The sequence below is a fragment of the Rhinopithecus roxellana genome, chromosome 1 (genome assembly GCF_007565055.1).
Source record: "Rhinopithecus roxellana isolate Shanxi Qingling chromosome 1, ASM756505v1, whole genome shotgun sequence".
NCBI classification, from domain to species: domain Eukaryota; kingdom Metazoa; phylum Chordata; class Mammalia; order Primates; family Cercopithecidae; genus Rhinopithecus; species Rhinopithecus roxellana.
In genome coordinates this window covers 54,918,794-54,939,154 of record NC_044549.1, presented here as the reverse complement: position 1 = coordinate 54,939,154, position 20,361 = coordinate 54,918,794, and the positions used below count along the sequence as shown (strand labels likewise).

General features: G+C 44.2%; 1 protein-coding gene across 4 annotated transcripts in view; it reads left to right on the top strand.

Annotated features, from left to right (window-relative positions):
• RAD54L2 (RAD54 like 2) overlaps positions 1 to 20,361 on the top strand; it is a 123,664-nt gene that overhangs the window by 49,836 nt on the left and 53,467 nt on the right. For all 4 annotated transcript variants that reach the window (XM_010381604.2, XM_010381612.2, XM_030934554.1 and 1 more), the window contains one exon: positions 6,821 to 7,013. In XM_010381604.2, the coding sequence (XP_010379906.1) occupies positions 6,875 to 7,013 (139 nt within the window). In that variant the 5' untranslated portion in view covers positions 6,821 to 6,874. The remainder of the gene's footprint in view (positions 1 to 6,820; positions 7,014 to 20,361) is intronic.

Below are 20,361 nucleotides of genomic sequence, written 5' to 3'. Positions count from 1 at the left end.
GCCCAAAGTCATGCAGCTAGTTACTCATAGAGCTGTGGCTGGATTTAGGTTTCTTGACTGATTCTGCAAATATGTGTCTAGTGCAATGCTAGGTTCTGATTCCCTGGGGCCAGGCTCCATTGTGCTATCTTTTGGAGGTAGTTGTCTCCTGTGGAGAGAGTTGTCTCCTGTGGCCCTGGTCCTTCAAGTCTTGAATGCGTTTGTTCACCTTTTGTTTCTTATTTTCTCTTAAGTTTCAAATTGCCAAAATCATCTTTATATTTCCAAGTAAAATGTTGAGCTGTTGTGTCAGTTTAGCTCTGTGGCTGCTTTGTGTGATCTAAATTTTTTTAAGTAACTAATAGACACTCAAAAGGCATTGGGCTACATGGAGGTTTGAAGTATGCATTGGTTGTGATTGGAGTAGTGTCTGTTTTGCATAGGAAGGTGTTTGGAAAGAACTTTAACAATCCACGGTGGATCTCTCAGCAGACTGGAAGAATTCTGTGGGTACTTAGTGAGTACTATATAGTACTATATATACTATATATATATGTGCTATATATACTGTACTATATATACTCTAGTACTGTGGAGTAACTGAACTCTTTCTTTTGTCTTTGAATTATATAAATTCCTTGTCTAATTTTTTAAGGGTATTGACCAAAGCTTTGGACTGAATGTTTTCCTGATGTTCTTTTTTAAAAATTTTTATTTATTTATTTATTTTTTGAGACTGGCTCTATTACCTAGACTGGAGTGCATTATCCTGCCTCAGTCTCCCAAAGTGTTGGGATTATAGGAGTAAGCCACCATGCCTGGCCTGTTTTTCTACTCTTTTTTTTTTTTTTTTTTTTTTTGAGACGTACTCTCGCTCTGTCGCCCAGGCTGGAGTGCTGGAGTGCAGTGGGTGATCTCGGCTCACTGCAAGCTCCGCCTCCCGGGTTCCCGCCATTCTCCTGCCTCAGCCTCCGGAGTAGCTGGGACTACAGGCGCCTGCCACCAAGTACGGCTAATTTTTTGTATTTTTAGTAGAGACGGGGTTTCACCGTGTTAGCCAGGATGGTCTCGATCTCCTGACCACGTGATCCACCCGCCTCAGCCTCCCAAAGTGCTGGGATTACAGGCGTGAGCCACCTCGCCTGGCCTGTTTTTCTACTCTTTTTTTTTTTTTTTGAGACGGAGTCTCGCTCTGTCGCCCAGGCTGGAGTGCAGTGGCCGGATCTCAGCTCACTGCAAGCTCCGCCTTCCGGGTTCCCGCCATTCTCCTGCCTCAGCCTCCCGAGTAGCTGGGACTACAAGCGCCCGCCACCTCCCCCAGCTAGTTTTTTTGTATTTTTTAGTAGAGACGGGGTTTCACCGGGTTAGCCAGGATGGTCTCGATCTCCTGACCTCGTGATCCTCCCGTCTCGGCCTCCCAAAGTGCTGGGATTACAGGCTTGAGCCACCGCGCCCGGCCTGTTTTTCTACTCTTAAAAGAGTTTCTTCCCCTTGTAAATTAGCTCAAATCCAGTGTTTTGTGTAGATATTCTTCAAGAGAAAAACAAGTCATTTCCGCTTGCCGTGGACTTGCTTTGAGACCATTTGACAGAGTTTAGTACTACTCAAAGTAACTAAAATTAATGAGGACATGGCAGTCTGGGAAGGATCCTTTTATTTAAAAGGAACAATCATGATGCTATCAAGGACCATAATGACATCTTTGAAATTTCATGAGCTGCCTCACAATGATGAGACCGCATGTGTGCTCGGAGTCTTATGATTTCAATGTGAACTCTGCAAGTCTGGTGGTCTGCATTGTGAACAAAGGCTTTGTTTGTGTGTGTGTTTCCTCTTGTTTATATCCTAATGTCCCCACCTTGCCATGCCTCATGTCTCAAAGGGCTGTGCCTGCATGATTAATTCTGATTCTTGGCCAGGTACCACTCTACTGACAGTTGTTGTTGTCTTGGAACTTAGCAAAGCCGAACAACATTTTCCTTCACTCTCAAGATTGCCATGAGGTGCTAGGTTAGTTAGGATTGTCTGTGGGTTTCTTAATAATTATAGCCTCCTTTTAACAAATCCAATATATTAAACTGTAGACTTATTAAAACACTTAGGGGTTGAATATTTGCTTTTCAGAGTGGTCCTCTTTAGAATTCCTTTAAATAGCTAGTTCTCCAGTTTCATTAAAATATAATTTGATTCCCAGAATTTGCTTTGTAAGAACACAGGTCCTCATTAAGGTGCAGCATACCCATTATTGCTCTTGTGGTTTCTCTGCATTAGAGGCAGAGCTCCTTGTCATGGAGATTGAAGCAGTGTTTTGCCTAGAATGAGGAGCAAATGAGGGAGATGGATTATTTGCTTTATCACCACCCCTCCCCCACCGCCACCAACCATGTCCGTCTAACAGTTCTACTAAGAGCTGAGTACTGAATCAAGGCTGCCTTGTGTTCTTAAAGGCTATGCCCCCATAGAGGTATGTGTGTATGAGGGTGGAGCCCTTTAGAGACAGAATATAGTTGACTGCTGCTGCCCACCAAGGCCAGCTTTTCCTCTGCCATTTTCACTTGTTGCCTGAGCTCAAGTGATCCTCCCTCCTCAGTCTCCCAAGTAGCTGGGACTACAGGTGCACACCACCATGCCCAGCTAGTTTTTGTATATTTTGTAGATATGGGCATCGCTGTGTTGTCCAGGCTGATCTTGAACTCCTGGGCTCAAGCAATTCCCCCACTGTGACCTCCCAAAGTGCTGGGATTACAGGCGGGAACCACCACACCAGGCTCTTTGTTGCCTTTTTTTTTTTTTGGGCAGGGGCCGGGGAGTCTCTCTTTGTCGCCACTACACAGTTTCTTCCCTAGAATGACAGGCATTCAGATTACCTAGAAGTACTTGCTAATTAAAAATGGTTCTTTAAAATCAGCCAAGTACACTGCAGAGAAAACACTCTTTTTTTTTTTTTTTGAGGTGGAGTTTCACTCTTGTTGCCCAGGCTGGAGTGCAGTGGCGGGATCTCAGCTCACTGGAACCTCCGCCTCCCGGGTTCAGGCGATTCTCCTGCCTCAGCCTCCTGAGTAGCTGGGATTACAGGCATGCGCTACTATGCCTGGTTAATTTTGTATTTTTAGTAGAGATGGGGGTTTCACCATGTTGGCTGCACTGATCTTGAACTCCTGACCTCAGGTGATCTGCCCACTTCGGCCTCCCAAAGTGCTGGGATTACAGATGTGAGTCACCGTGCCTGGCCAAAACGCTCTTATCTCAAGGAGTCTAGGGTGAAAGAGAGGGGTTATGCTGATTAGAACCATTGACTTCCAAACACAGAGTAGTTATTGATGAATATACTAACATTCAAAAATAAATTTCACTGCAACTATTAAGAAGTAAATTTTACTTCCAAAGTTGTTGATAGCTAATTGATTTACTACTTCCTTTCTAAAACCTATTAAATGAACCAGTGACACAGGATAGTTAGTCATTACTTTCTTTCTTTTTTTTTTTGAGACGGAGTCTCACTGTGTCGCGCAGGCTGGAGCGCAGTGGCGCGATCTGGGCTCACTGCAAGGTCCGCCTCTTGGGTTCACGCCATTCTCCTGCCTCAGCCTCCGGAGTAGCTGAGACTCCAGGTACCTGCCACCATGCCTGGCTAATTTTTTGTCTTTTAGTAGAGACAGGGTTTCACCCTGTTAGCCGGGATGGTCTCCATCTCCTGACCTCGTGATTCGCCCGCTTCGGCCTCCCAAAGTGCTGGGATTACAGGCATGAGCCAACATGTCTGGCCCTTTTTTTTTTTTTTTTTAAAGACAGAGTCTCGCCCTGTTGCCAAGGCTGGAGTGCAGTGGCATGATCTCGGCTCACTGCAACCTGTGCCTCTGGAGTTCAAGCAGTTCCCCTCAGCCTCCCGAGTAGCTGGGATTACAGGCATGCGCCACTATGCTCAGCTAATGTTTGTATTTTTGGTAGAGATGGGGTTTCACCATGTTGGTGAGGATGGTCTCAAACTCCTGACCTCGTAATCTGCCCGCCTCGGCCTCCCAAAGTGCTAGGATTACAGGTGTGAGCCACCACACCCGTCCAGATAGTCATTTCTACAGAGATTTAAAATCTGCCAGGTCACTAAGTGAATGGTAGCTCAGCATTAGTTATATGAATTTGTATTTGTTGATCACATTTCTCCCCTGTCCCTTAATGCCCTTTGCAGATGTTTTTGAAAGTGAGTTATTAATGCAAAAATTTAAATTTTATTACTAGATCCTTTCACAGCTGTTTTTTACTTTGTCTTGAGAGGCTAAGTACATGAACCATCTGGACACACATACTCTTAATTCCTGTTATTTCTAACTCTGAACAATCCTAAAGTTCTAGTTTTCCAAAACTCTAAATAATCTAGTTTGCTTTTCTTTTCTTCTTCTCTGTTCAGGAGAAGATAGATGTTATGTTTCAAATTATCTGAAGCTTAGTAAGAGATTGCAGTTCTGCAGTACTTTTTATGTTAAATGACTAGAGACTTGTACTTCAGTTTTTATTTTGAGGTGGCGGGCGCCTGTAGTTCCAGCTACTGGGGAGGCTGAGGCAGGAGAATGGCGTGAACCTGGGAGGTGGAGCTTGCGGTGAGCCAAGATTGCGCCTCTGCACTCCATCCTGGGTGACAGAGTGAGACTCCGTCTCAAAAAAAAAAAGAAAGATGATTTACCTCTTCCCTGATTTTAGTATGAAAATTTGAGCCTGGGTGCAGTGGCTGATGCCTGTAATCCCAGCACTTTGGGAGGCCAAGGAGGGAGGATCACCTAAGGTCAGGAGTTTGAGACCAGCCTGGCCAACATGGTAAAACCCTTTCTCTACTAAAAATACAAAAATTAGCTGGGTGTGGTGGTACACACCTGTAGTCCCAGCTACTCGGGAGGCTGAGGCAGGAGAATCACTTGAACCTAGGAGGTGGAGGTTGCAGTGAGTCGAGATCGTGCCACTGCATGCCAGCCTGGGCAACAGAGTGAAACTGCATCTCAAAAAAAAAAAAAAAAAAAAAAGAGAGAAAAGAAAAGAAAATTTGAAATATACAGAAAAAATGGAAATAATTGGCCAGTGAACTTACTAGTTAACATTTTGCTATATTTACTTTATCACAGAGCTACCCAACTGGCCATCTCTTTACCATGGTGTTATTTATTTAACCCTCAAGAAGGAGTGGCCTTTATAGCTAATGGTAAAGTGATGAGAGACAGACATGCACAGTACCTGACACATGGTAGACATAATATAGCAGGTTAGCAAATGATGGACTGAATGTGAATGAATGAATAACTTGGGTAAAACATACTTCTAGCTTCTGAGTACTCCCAGCCAATCCTCCTCTGCCATTGGTGTTCACTGTACCTGGAACACTCTCCCTCCAGATGTCTGTATGGCTTTCTTCCTTTCTTTTAGTTTCTGCTCAGTGAGAACTTCACTGACCTCCCCTATATAAACTAACAGCTCCTCCTGCCACACACCAGCCTTGAGTACTCCCTGCATGCTTTGTTCTGCTTCCTTCTGTGTCCCCAAACTCTAGAATAGCACCTACGATTATATACAGCTGTTCCTCCACGTACAGTGGAGTTACATCCTGATAAATGCATCATAAGTTGAAAATATGGTAAGTTGAAAGTCTGTTTAATACACCTACCTTACTGAACATCATAGTTTGGCCTAGACTACCTTAAAGATGCTCAGAACACTTAACACTGTCTTAGCCAGGCATGGTTGTATGTGCCTGTCATCCTAGCTACTCAGGAGGTCTTAAGCAGGAATATTGCTTGAACCCAGGAATTTGAGACTGCAGTGATCTATGATTGTGCCACTGTTCTCCACCCATACTCCAGCCTGGCCAACAGAGCTGGACCTTGTCTAAAAATAAATAAATAAAATAAAGAGCACTTACATTGTCTACAGTCAAAATCATCTGGCAGCACAGAAAACTGCACACTTTATGATAGCATGGTGGACTGGAAGCTTCGGCTCGTTGCCACTACTCAGCATTGCCAGAGAGTATAGTTCCATATGTTACTAGCCTGGGAAAAATTTAAAATTTGAAGTACAGTTTGTAGTGAATGTGTATCATTTTCGCACAATTGTAAGGTAAACCATTGCAGGTTGGGGACTCTGTGTGTATATATATGTACATATATATATACATACACACACACACATATACACACACACACACACACATATATGTATATGTATAAAGAGATACAGAGAGTTGGTGCTTAGGAAACAGTTGATGCAGGAAGGAATGAACAAATGGGAATTTCAAGGTTTATAGTTTTGTTGTTACTGTTACTTTAAGGTGTTTTCTTGTCAAAATAGCCAAGAGATGTTTGAGCTATGCAGAGTCACCAAAACATGACTCAGAGCCAGTACATTCATAGAGAATGTTGTGATTTGGGTACGGTTAGCTTTCCTTTCTTAGAGAAGTTCCAGGGAATTCATGTTCAGCTTTTTTTCTTTGTTTTTATTTTGGAGACAGAGTCTCACCTCGTCGCTCAGGCTGGAGTGCATTGGCGCCATTTGGCTCACTGCAACCTCTACCTCCCTGGTTCAAGCAATTCTCATGCCTCAGCCACCTGAGTAGCTGGGATTACAGGTGTGTGCCACCATGCCTTACTAACTTTTGTATTTTTAGTAGAGATGGGGTTTCACCATGTTGGCCAGGCTGGTCTCGAGCTCCTGACCTCAAGTGATCCACCCACCTTGGCCTCCCAAAGTGCTGGGATTACAGGCGTGAACCACTGTGCCCAGCTGGCAGTTTTTTCTTTGAAAGACTTGTGCTTCTAAGCAAAACCCTTGGTGATTCTGATGCCTCTTATCCTCCTCCTAGCACCCCTGCAGTGGACCATGAGTCGGTAATGCCCACTGAGGACCTCTGGGAGCCATGTCAGACGAATCTGCCTCAGGGAGCGATCCAGACCTGGACCCGGACGTGGAGCTGGAGGATGCGGAAGAGGAGGAGGAGGAGGAGGAGGTGGCAGTGGAGGAGTGTGACAGGGATGATGAAGAAGACCTGCTGGATGGTAAGTGGGCTCTACTGAGTGACAGAAATTGCCTTATATTTTCCTCCAATGGAATTTTTGCTGGGAGACTTTGGTGTTTCCAGTGGGATTTCTTAGGCCATCCATAGTGAGAAGACACAGACTAGGAACTCAGATGCAATGAACTCAGCTGCTCTTTCCTAGGAAATGGATTATTGTTCCTCCACATAAGCTTTCTTTTACTGCTGGAAGAACCTTTAGCCTTTAGCTTGTCTCTGACAGATTTATGGACTCAGGTCCAGAGATTCGAGTGTTGCATACTTGCCCAAGTCATGGAGGAGTCAATGGCAGAGTCCCTATGGTAAGACTTTGCAGTCTGGAGGCCATGGGCTCTTCAGGTAGATGTGAGGGTAACTGTGAGTGGTCTGTAAGTTTTCTGAAATTATACATACAGTTCTGCTTGTGTGTACATGAGGGAATTCCCCAGGCAGAGATTCTCAGACAGTTTCACAACTTCAGAAAGGACACTGCATCTCCTGCATTGCTGCTCTACCTCTTAGCCTTTCCAGTGACTATAAATTGCTCCTACTGGGAAGGCACTGCATCTCCATGCCTGGTAGGCCCCCTTTTGATGCCTTCTATTTGGTTTGCTCAGCTCACTCCTTCCTTTGCCCTCAGCTTCTTGAAATGGCATTGGACTTTTAATGTTCAGTCTAATGTTAGGTCATTTGGCCAGCCACAAGACTTCTCAATTAATTCCAGCCTTTTATGGCATGGGATTTAGTTGTTTGTAAGCTTCCTACTGACTGAGGAATAGGGTTTTTGTCTGTTCATAGCAGACCCCCTAGTGGAACTGAATGTTGCATTAGATCATCTAATTACTTGAATCTGAAGGAACATAGGAAAATGCACTCCTGCCATTCTCCAGATTCCAGGAGGATAAGCACTGATCCTCCGTCTTTTCTGATGTTTACTATCTTCAGTTCTCATTCATCCTAACAGCTGTCATGTGGCTTGGGATCCATTTGCCCTCCTTTACACTGTCCAGAAGCCTCTCTCCATTTCTGCAGGGAAATGACCATTCACTTTTATCCCCCCAATAGCATTTGCTGTCCATTGCTAGCTTATTCAGTTGGAGTCTTATTTCTAGAAAGTAGAATGAATAGAAACAATGGAAGACAGTAATGTTTGCTTGGCTCTTATTGTTCCTGAGATGATGTTAGAGTCCCTAGGTATGAACATCACTTTTTGCTTTTCATCATTTGGGTTCTCATAACTGTATTTACAGACACCCTTAGAACTCCCATCAGGTTTAGATTGGATTTAGATGCTTCTGGTGAATGTAATGGATATATACACACTGTCTTCCCTGTTGGCTTCTTGGAATTCTCTTTTCCTTGTAAAATTGTTAATTATTCAAAAATTATGGGCCGGGCGCGGTGGCTCAAGCCTGTAATCCCAGCACTTTGGGAGGCCGAGACGGGCGGATCACGAGGTCAGGAGATCGAGACCATCCTGGCTAACATGGTGAAACCCCGTCTCTACTAAAAAATACAAAAAAACTAGCCGGGCGAGGTGGCGGGCGCCTGTAGTCCCAGCTACTTGGGAGGCTGAGGCAGGAGAATGGCGTGAACCCCGGAGGCGGAGCTTGCAGTGAGCTGAGATCTGGCCACTGCACTCCAGCCTGGGCGACAGAGCAAGACTCCATCTCAAAAAAAAAAAAAAAAAAAAAAAAAAAAAAAAAAAAAATTATGATATGCTTCTGTGGACTTTACCATTATTTAGAAATGACAACAGGCCGGGCGCGGTGGCTCAAGCCTGTAATCCCAGCACTTTGGGAGGCCGAGACGGGCGGATCACGAGGTCAGGAGATCGAGACCATCCTGGCTAACACGGTGAAACCCCGTCTCTACTAAAAAATACAAAAAACTAGCCGGGCGAGGTGGCGGCGCCTGTAGTCCCAGCTACTGGGGAGGCTGAGGCAGGAGAATGGCGTGAACCCGGGAGGCGGAGCTTGCAGTGAGCTGAGATCCGGCCACAGCACTCCAGCCTGGGTGACAGAGCGAGACTCCGTCTCAAAAAAAAAAAAAGAAATGACAGCAATTTAATTTTGATTTGTCTCAGAATAGTGTAACTGTGCAATTCGATTTTTTTTTTTTTTTTTTTTGAGACAGAGTTTTTCTCGTTGCCCAGGCTGAGTGGAATGGTGCCAGCTGGCTCACTGCAACCTTCACCTCCCAGGTTCAAGCGATTCTCCTGCCTCAGCCTCCCGAGTAGCTGGGATTACATGTGCCTGCCACCATTCCTGGCTAATTTTGGATTTTTAGTAGAGATGGGATTTCTCCATGTTGGTCAGGCTGTTCTCGATCTCCTGACCTCAGGTGATCTGCCCGCCTTGGCCTCCCAAAGTGCTGGGATTACAGGGGTGAGCCACTGTGCCCGGCCTTAAATACTTTTTTCAGATTTTGAAATGACTCATTTTTATTGAAGTTCAGAGTGATAAACAAAAGTTCCGTTAGGCACTATGTCCTGCTGTGCTCTGCTAGGTTAACTGACTTCTTGGAATTTGACTCATGGACCATCTTTTATATTTCACTACAGTGTTAGAGCCACAAAAGTAAAAGTGATACTTCTGTTACTTATAGTGTCTTTTACCCTATTTTACCTCTTAAAGCTTTTTTTTTTTTTTTGTCGGCCCTGGCTGGAGTGCAATGGCGTGATCTTGGCTCACTGCAGACTCTGCCTCCCAGGTTCTAGCAGTTCTCCTGCCTCAGCCTCCTGAGTAGCTGAGATTACAGGTGCCTGCCGCCACGCCCAGCTAATTTTTGTATTTTTAGTAGAGACGGGGTTTCTCCATTTTGGCCAGGCTGGTCTTGAACTCCTGACTCAGGTGATTCACCCACCTTGGCCTCCCAAAGTGCTGGAATTACAGGCGTGAGCCACCAAGCCCAGCCCAAAGCTTTTCTTTTCCTCTCATGTTGAGCACTCTATGCAATTTTCCTGAAAAATCCAAGACCTGCCTATGTCTTTAGTCTTGTCCTTGCTGCCATCCCATAGTCATGGGTAGAGCAGCTAGCTATTCCACCATTAAGAGTATCTGTGAATAGGCTGGGTGCAGTGGCTTACACCTGTAATCCCAGCACTTTGGGAGGCCAAGGCAGGTGGATCACAAGGTCAGGAGGTTGAGACCATCCTGGCTAACACGGTGAAACCCCGTCTCTACTAAAAATACAAAAAAAAAAAAAAAAAAAAAAAAAAAAAAAAAAAAAAGCCAGGCGCGGTGGCAGGCGCCTGTGGTCCCAGCTACTTGGGAGGGTGAGGCAGGAGAATGGCGTGAACCCGGGAGGCGGAGCTTGCAGTGAGCCGAGATCACGCCACTGCAGTCCAGCCTGGGCAACAGAGCGAGACTCTGTCTCAAAAAAAAAAAAAAAAGAATAGCTATGAATAATCTGGTTTTAGTTGGCGTAGTGTGATGTGGCCTTTTTATTTTCTTAGAGCAGTGGTTCTCATCCTGGTATGATTTTGCTTCTTAGGGAACACTTTACAATGTGTGAAGACGTTGGTTGTCAGGATTCTTGGGGATGGGTTAGGGATGTTACTGTCATCTTGTGGATAGAGGATGAGGATGCTATTAAACATCCTATAATGCACCGGAGAGCCCCCAGCTCACACCAAGAATTATCTGTCCCAAATGTCAATAGTACTGAGATATGAGAAACCCATTTCACAAAGGAAATTTACTTCAGCCCTTTTTATTTGAAGTTTCATTTCTTTTTTTTTTTTTTTTTTGACAGAGTCTCGCTTTGTCGCCCAGGCTGGAGTGCAGTGGCGCGATCTCGGCTCACTGCAAGCTCCGCCTCCTGGGTTCATGCCATTCTCCTGCCTCAGCCTCCGAGTAGCTGGGACTACCGGCGCCCGCTACCATGCCCGGCTAATTTTTTGTATTTTTAGTAGAGACGGGGTTTCACCGTGTTAGCCAGGATGGTCTCAATCTCCTGACCTCATGATCCGCCCGCCTCGGCCTCCCAAAGTGTTGGGATTACAGGCGTGAGCCACCGCGCCCAGCCTGAAGTTTCATTTCTAATGGATAAACATAGCTTACTTTTATATTGTTTGTCATAGTTTACACAAGCATGTGAACAATCTTATTCTTTTCAAAAAACTGTCTTTTGGCTTTGGTGTATTGTGTTTGTTTTCTTTGTAATTTCTACTTTATAATTTTGTTTTCTATTCCTTTTGGGTTTATTTTGCCTTTCTTTCAGACTTTTTATGAATGTGTGTAGCTCATTAATTTTCAGATGTTTTTCTATATAAGTATTTAAAGCTTTCTTTCAAACTTTTTAAGAATGTGCATAGCTCATTAATTTTTAGATTTTTTTCTATATAAGCATTTAAAGGTATAATTTTCCCTATAAGCTTTAGCTCCATTCCCCCATAAGCATTTTGACACACTTTATCATACTTTATTGTCTTTCTTTTTTCTTTTCCTTTTTTTTTTTTTGAGATGGAGTCTTGCTGTGTCACCCAGGCTGGAGTGCAGTGGTGTGATCTCAGCTCACTGTAACCTCTGCCTCCTGAGTTCAAGCAGTTCTCCCACCTCAGCCTCCCAAGTAGTAGCTAGAATTACAGGCATGCACCACTATGCCTGGCTAAGTTTTTGTATTTAGTAGAGACATAGTTTCACCATGTTGGCCAGGCTGGTCTCAAACTCCTGACCTCAGGTGATCCGCCTGCCTCGGCCTCCCAGAGTGCTGGGATTACAGGCATGAACCACCACGCCCAGCCCATAGTTTATGGTCTGGATAATCTTGTGTGTTAGGTAGGGTAGATACATTTTACATATGGGGAAACTGAGACTCAGAAAGGTGAGTAGCTTACTCAGTATAACTTAACAAGAAAGTGGCAAAGCTAGACTTTTGGTCTTGAAGGCAGTGCTCTTTTTTCAAACCAATGCTGCTTCTGAGACCATAGATTCTTACAATACCCTTTCCTGTGATAATTTTGCTTTCTTTCCTAGTTTCTGCTTTGAGGGAAGAAGGTGATTATCGATTACTGTTGAGCAGAGGTGGAAGGACAGTTAGAAGTAACTGCAGGTATAAGGCAAAGTAGAAGGCAAAGTATGGCAAATGCTAAGGAATGATGAGCTGTCTTATTTGTTAATGCACTGGATACAAGAGGGGGATCACCGGAGTGAGACTGGAGAGATGACCTATGGTCAGATCATGGGGTATTTTAGAGTTTGTTTTATAGGCAACATGGAATTGATGGGTGCTTTTTTTTTTTTTTTGGACGGAGTCTCACTGTCATCCAGGCTGGAGTGCAGTGGCACAATCTTGGCTCACTGCAAGGTTCACCTCCCAGGTTCAAGCGATTTTCCTGCCTCAATCGCCTGAGTAGCTGGGACTACAGGCACCCACCACCACACCCTGCTAATTTTTTGTGTTTTCAGTAGAGACAGGGTTTCACCACATTGGCCAGGCTGGTCTCAAACACCTGACCTCAATTAATCCACCTGCCTCAGCCTCCCAAAGTGCTGGAATTACAGACGTGAGCCACTGTGCCTGGCCGATGGGCGCTTTTACTGAGGAGCATCCATCAGACCTTTGACTTCAGGAATGTTACTCTAGCACTGCATCAAAGACATGGCCTGTAGATAGGCAGGATCAATTAGGTCTGTAGTAGAACTCTATGGGAAAGGGTAATGAGGATTAGAACTGTTTGTGTCAATCACACAGGAGAAGTAAATGGTCAGACTGGTTGCATTGGATTTTATACAGCTTGGTGACTTATTGGATTTGTAGGGCAGATTGAAGAGGGATGGGTAAAAGCCTAGGAAGATCATGAAATCTTTTACAAAGGTGGGATGAACAGGATAGAGAGTGGATGGGGGAGTGAAAGCTATTTTTGGCTTTACTACAATAAGTTGGGGCATTGTTTCCTCCTTGATACTGACCTTTGTATGTTGAGTAGTGGGATAGTAGTGCAAGAACTGGTTATAATAGAACACAGAGGTTTGGCTGTTGGAGAATAGCCCCATGACTTTTATCTTCAAACCAACCTTCAAGTGAGGAGAAGATAGTGCTTTTTGTTTATAACATGTTAAAGGACCCATGACATGTTGTGAGACATTTTAGATTTGGTTTTTCACTCCCCCTCTTTTTCTTGTCTCCTGATATCTGTCCTTAGCTTTCTCTATTCTTTCAGAATGGTAGGGAAAGTAGGGTGTTAACACCTTTAGGGTCTGTTGTTATTAAAGGTAGAGGTTCAAAATTTGATACCTCTGGGATTGGCTTTCCTTATGTGATGGTTTTTCTTTCTTTCATTCGTTCATTCATTCTTTTTTTTTTTTTTTTTTTGAGACAGGGTCTCATCCAGGATCACCCAGACTGGAGTGCAGTGGCATGATCACGACTCCCTGCAGCCCCCCAGGGTCAGGTGGTCCTCCCACCTTAGCCTCCCAGGTAGCTGAGACTACAGGCGTGCGTCACCATGCCCAGCTAATTTTTAAAATTAAAAAAAAATATTTTATTTTGAGACGGGATCTCACTGTGTTGCCTGGGCTGGAGTGCAGTGGAGCTATCTCAGCTCACTGCAACCTCCACCTCCCAGGTTCAAGCGATTCTGCTGCCTCAGCCTACCAAGTAGTTGGGATTACAGGCATGTGCCACCATGCCTGGCTAATTTTTGTGTGTGTGTTTTTTTTAGTAGAGCTGGGGTTTCACCATGTTGGCCAGGCTGATCTCAAACTTATGACCTCAAATGATCCGCCCACCCCAGTCTCCCAAAGTGCTGGGATTACAGGCTTTTAAAATTTTTTTTAAAAATAGAGACAGGGTCTCTCTATGTTGCCAGGCTGCTCTTGAACTCCTGGCCTCAAGCAGTCCTCCTGCCTTGGCCTCCCAAAGTGCTAGCATTACAGGCATGAGCCACTGCGCCCAGCCTAGCTAATTTTTTTGTTTTTTTGCAGAGACAGGGTTTTGCCATGTTGCCCAGGCTGGTCTCAAACTCCTGGACTCAAGCAATCTGCCTGCCTCAGCCTCCCAAAGTGCTGGGATAACAAGCGTGAGCCACCACACTTGGCCTGGTAATGGTTTTGGAGCTCCATATTTTCTCCTAGCTTAGCTTCAGGTCCAGTCTATTGCCCCACATGAGGTACTTTGGAATATTTAGATGAAAAGAACTCCTGGAATAATCCAGCCTTTATTTTAAAAAGTTTATTTCCAGTTGCTGCTTAATGTATGTTCCAGTGGATGTGAAAGTGTAGAATGGTTGGATACATGTCGCAGGTAGAGTCCTATGTTTTTGTGGCTTTGTAAAGGGATTTTCCAGTGTATTGCTGGTTCATTGGCACATTTATTTCCTTGATGTCACTTCACTGTTTTTTGTTTTTTGGGTTTTTTTTTTTTTTGAGACAGAGTCTTACTGTGTTGTCCAGGCTGGGGTACAGTCACAGGATCTCGGCTCAGGTTCCCAGCCTCCGCCTCCCAGGTTCAAGCGATTCTCCTGCCTCAGCCTCCCGAGTAGCTGGAATTACAGGCACATACCACCACACCTGGCTAATTTTTGTGTTTTTAGTAGAGACCGGTTTCACCATGTTGGCTGGGCTGGTCTCAAGCTCCTGACCTCAAGTGATCCACCCACCTCAGCCTCCCAAAGTGCTGGAATTACAGGCGTGAGCCACTGCTCCTGGCTGTACATCACTCTTTAAGCCTGCAGTAGACTCTTCCTTAATGGTTGATAGCTCTGTCAACTGTCCATGATAGGGAGCCCAGACTAAGAGAGATGTCCAAGGGTCTGTCAGTCTGTACAAATGGCAAAAATCCTAATACTATTTCTCCAAAGTAGTTTCTTGTCCTCCTGCAGCAGAAAAACATGGGAGAAAAATAACAAGAAGAAACCTGGGCTTGAATATGCACTAAAGTTTGGAGGGTAAAGGAGACTGTTAGAATTTAATATGTTTTCTTTGTTTAACAAGAACTTTATGTTTCTTATTCATGCAGACTTATGGATGCAGTTCCTAGTTTCACTCCAGAATTTCAGCTACTTTCCAGATATATGTCAAATCTTAGTTAATAATGAGATTCCCCTTCCCAGTACCACTTACATTTCTTTTAGGCTACCGTTTTTCTCATGTGAATATTTGCAAGGAAAAGCCAGATGTCCCAGTTCTTTTCCTCCATTGCTTTTACTTTGTTACCTGTGCTGGTTTCTTTGGTCTTTGGTTCTCCAAGAAGGTATCATGAGCCACCACCATCCTTTTCTTCTGAGAACACACTGCTCATCGAAACTGTTTGGCCTACATTGTGGATAGCCATATTCAGCTAAGACAAGAGTAGGGGTTTTCTCGGCCAGGCGCAGTGGCTCATGCCTGTAATCCTAGCACTTTGGGAGGCCGAGGTGGGTTGATCACTTGAGGTCAGGAGTTCGAGACCAGCCTGGCCAATATGGTGAAACCCCGTCTCTACTAAAAATACAAAAATTAGCCGGACGTGATGGCAGGCACCTGTAATCCCAGCTACTCAGGAGGCTGAGGCAGGAGAATTGCTTGAACCCGGGAGGCGGAGGTTACAGTGAGCTGAGATCGCGCCATTGCACTCCAGCCTTGGGTACAAGAGCAAGACTTCATCTCAAAAAAAAAAAAAAAAAAAAGAGTAGAACTTTTGTCAAGAATTTTATTGTAAAACAAATCAAAGCCCAGACCAGAAACTACAGACATAAGTAACTTACTGGTTATTCTAAGCATGACTGCTTGCCAAAGGGTTTTATTTCCAAACTTAGGTCCTTCATTTGTGGTTGGGGGTAACTGGGAGTTTATGAAGCTTTAGGATGAACTTGACAAACTTGTTGGAACATCAGTTTTACCGGAAGATTGGTGAAGTGGTGTCAAGGTTATGAGGTTCGGTACTTTAACTGGTAAAGAATTTAAATGCTTTTTTTATAATGAAAATTATAACATAGAAATAAAAATTCACATACATTTTTTAAGATGAAGTAAGATATTTTGGCCCAGCGCGGTGGCTCATGCCTGTAATTCCAGCACCTTGGGAGGCCAAGGAGGGTGGTTCACCTCAGGTCAGGAGTTAGAGTCCAGCCTGACCAACATGGCGAAACCCCATCTCTACTAAAAATACAAAACTTAGCTGGGTGTGGTGGCCCGTGTCTGTAGTCCCAGCTACTTGGGAGGTTGAAGAACGAGAATCACTTGAACTGGTGAGGCAGTGGTTGCAGCGAGCCGAGATTGTGCCATTGCACTTCAGCCTGGGTGACAGAGCACAGTGGTGCTCGCCTGTAATTCCAGCTACTCTGGAGGCTGAGGCAGGAGAATTGCTTCAACCTGAGAGGCAGAGGTTGTGGTGAGCCGAGATCACGCCACTGCACTCCAGCCTGGGCTACAGAGTGAAACTTTGTCTCAAAAAAAAAAAAAAAAAAAAAAAGAATGAATATCAAAATAATTATGCTGAGTGAAAGCCAGAACTCCTGAGAGAGAAAGAAAAAGAGCAAGAGAGTGAGAGAGAGAATAAGGAAGAATGTGGTATTAAGCCTAAAATAGCCATTTTATATATATATGTATAGCCATATTAAATATATGTATAGCCATGTAATATGGCTATACATATATATTGCCTAGAAAATACAAACCAATCCTTAATGACAGAAGCAGCTTAGTGCTTCTCTAGGGATAGGATTAGGGGCTATATATATATGTGTGTGTGTGTATATATATGTATATATGTGTGTATGTATATATACACACTGATATATATATCTAAAAATATATATATTTATATATAAACCAATATATATGGCTATATATATACACATACATATATATATAGCCATATATATTGGTTTTCTTCCACAGTTCTTGGCTTCTAACTCCCATAGTCTTTGTTGCAGTCTTTTGTTACAATGGTGCATGTGTTAGGCCTCAGGGGGATATCTCAGGAAACAGAATCTCTCTGACCTACTCTTGCCGTCCTTTTACCTGCCCCAAGGCAGGACTCTAAAATTCCAAGCCCCCCTTTCTAATTATGGGTCATAAGACCCTCATTCCAGAGAGGGTCCCACTTATACGCTGCGGGAAGTAATACTGACGTGAAGCTTCCATAAAAACCTTAGAGGGGATGGGCGTGGTGACTCAGGCCTGTAATCCCATCACTTTGGGAGGCCGAGGAGGGAGAATCACCTGAGGCCAGGAGTTTGAGACCAGCCTGGTCAACATGTTGAAACCCCATCTCTACTAAAAAATACAAATATTAGCTGGGCGTGGTGGTGCACACCTGTAATCCCAGCTATTCGGGAGACGGAGGCAGGAGAATTGCTTGAACCCAGGAGACAGAGACTGCAGTGAGCCAAGATTGCACCACTACACTATAGCCTGGGTGACAGAGCAAGACTCTCCAACAAACAAAAAACCCTAGAGGACTGAGTTTGGAGAGCTTATGGATAGCTGAACATGTAGAAGTTTCTGGAGGGTGTCATACAAAGGGTGGGTATGGAAGCTCTGCACCCCTTCCCCCATGCCTTACCCTACCATCTCCTTATCTGTGTCCTTTGTAATATCCTTTTTAATAGCAGTAAACGTGTTTCTCTGAGTTCTGTGAGTGGTTCCGGCAAATTAATTGAACCCAAGGAGGGGTTCATGGGAACCGCAACAGGAAGCCTATCAACTGGTGTGTGTCAGGGGGCAGTCTTGGGACTGAACACTTAAATGGATCTGATACTCTCTGACTTAGTGGGATCTGACATTATCTCCAGGTAGATAGTGTTAGAATTGATTTAGAGGGCACCTAGCTGGTATCTACTGCAGAATTAATTGGTCGCTTGGCGGTGGGGAGAAATCCCCACACATTTGGTCACTAGAAGTCTTCTGTGGTGGTGATTGTTGTTGTAGTGGTGTGAGAGCAGAGGAAAACCATGGTTTTAGAGTTTTTCCAAAAGAGAGTGAGAGAGCAAGAGAGAGAGAATACATCATGTGATTTCATTTATATTAAAAGTCTAGAAAATACAAACCAATCCTTAATGACAGAAAGCAGCTTAGTGCTTCTCTAGGAATAGGATTAGGGGCAGAGAGAGGAGAGAAGGACTTTAAAGGGGCATAAGAAAAACTTTCGGGGTGACACATGATCATTTTCTTGATTTTTATTAGTTTTATATAAATAGTATACAATCAAACCTGAATAAAGGTGGGAAAAATGTGAAAAAAAAAAAAATCCAAGTATCTTTTTTTTTTTTTTTTGAGACAGAGTCTCATGCTCTGTCACCCAGGCTAGAATGCAGTGACGCAATCTTGGCTCACTATAACCTGCATCCCCCAGGTTCAAGCAATTCTCCTGCCTCGGCCTCCCGAGTAGCTGAGATTGCTGAAATTGTAGGTGTACCCCACCACACCCGGCTAGTGTTTGTATTTTTTACAAAAAAACCCCACAAAAACCGCGATTACTTTTGCACCAATCAAATAGTAGAGATGGGATTTCACAATGTTGACCGGGCTAGTCTGAAACTCCTGGCCTCAAGTGATCCACCCGCCTCAGCCTCCCAAAGTGATGGGATTACAGGCATGAGCCACTGTGCCTCGCCCCAAGTAACTTTTTTTTTTTTTCAGACGGAGCCTCACTGTCACCCAGGCTGTAGTACAGTGACGTGATCTTGGCTCACTGTAACCTCCACCTCCCGGGTTCCAGTGATTATCCTGCCTCAACCTCCCAAGTAGCTGGGACTGACTACGGGCACCTGCTACCATGCCTGGCTCATTTTTGTATTTTTAGTATATTTTTAGTAGAGATGGGGTTTCACCATGCTGGCCAGGCTGGTCTCGAACTCCTGACCTTGTGATCTGCCTGCCTCGGCCTCCCAAAGTGCTGAGATTACAGGCATGAGCCACCGTGCCTGGCCCCAAGTAACTTTTAATATAGTACTCTGTCTATACCACTCAGTGGAATATATTATATGGGGGAAAAAAAACTGTAAAAAAATAAAAATCTTATTGCTGGCCACAATGGTTTACACCAATAATCCCAGCACTTTGGGAGTCCAAGGCAGGAGGATCCCTTGAGCCCAGGAGTTCAAGACCAGCCTGAACAAAATAATGAGACTCCATCACTACAAAAAATTTAAAAATTAGCCAGTCATGGTGGTGTGCAGCTGTAGTCCAAGCTACTCAGGAGGCTGAGACAGGAAGACTCATTGAGTCTGGGAGGTCAAGACTGCAGTGAGCTATGATCATGCCACTGCACTCCAGCCTTGGTGACAGAGTGAGACTCTGTCTCAAAAAAATAAAGTAAAACCTTGATCTTTACTTAGATTTATTGTTTGTAATGAAACTATTTGAAACTATTTTGAGGCTGGGCGTGGCAGCTCACGACTGTAATCTCAGTACTTTGGGAGGCCAAGGCACGTAGATCACATGAGGTCAGGAATCAGAGACAAGCCTGACCAATATCGTGAAACCCCGTCTCTACTAAAAATACAAAAATTAGCCGGGTGTGGTGGCATGCACCTGTAATTCCAGCAGTTCAGGAGACTGAGACAGGAGAATCGCTTGAACCCAGGAGGCAGAGGTTGCAGTGAGCCGAGATCACACCACTGCACTCCAGCCTCAGTGACAGAGCAAGACTCCATCTCAAAAAAACAAAAACAAAACCCACCTATTTTGAGTAGGACTGGGCAAATAAGTAAATGTATTGATGCTGTTGGAAACAAGGTTCTCACTGGGGGACAGAAGAGATACAGATATGGAATAGGAGAACTGAAATTAAGAGTATTGTTATGAACACATGATTTTTAAAATAAATGTATTTCCTAACTAACTAATCACCACGCCCAGCTAATTTTTTTGTATTTTTAGTAGAGATGAGGTTTCACCATTTTGGCCATGCTGGTCTTGAACTCCTGACCTCGTGATCCACCCGCCTCAGCCTCCCAAAGTGCTGGGATTACAGGCATGAGCCACTGTGTCCGGTTTTTTTTTTTTTTTTTTTTTTTTAAGGGAGTCTCGCTATGTCCCCTAGGCTGGAGTGCAGTAGCATGATCTTGGCTCACTATAACCTCTGCCTCAGGGGTTCAAGCAATTTTCCTGCCTCAGCCTCCTGAGTAGCTGGGATTACAGGTGCATGCCACCACGCCCTGCTAATTTTTGTATTTTTAGTAGAGATGGGGTTTCACCATGTTGGTCAGACTGGTCTCAAACTTGTGACCTCGTGATCCGCCCACCTCTGCCTCCCAAAGTGCTAGGATTACAGGCATTTGCCACCACGCCTGGCCAGAGATTCATTCTTGTATGTTTGAATAGCTCATTCCCTTTCATTACTCAGTAGTATTTCACTTTATGGATATATATCCCAATTTGTTTATCTTTTTTTTTTTTTTTTTTTTTTTTTTTTTTTGAGAA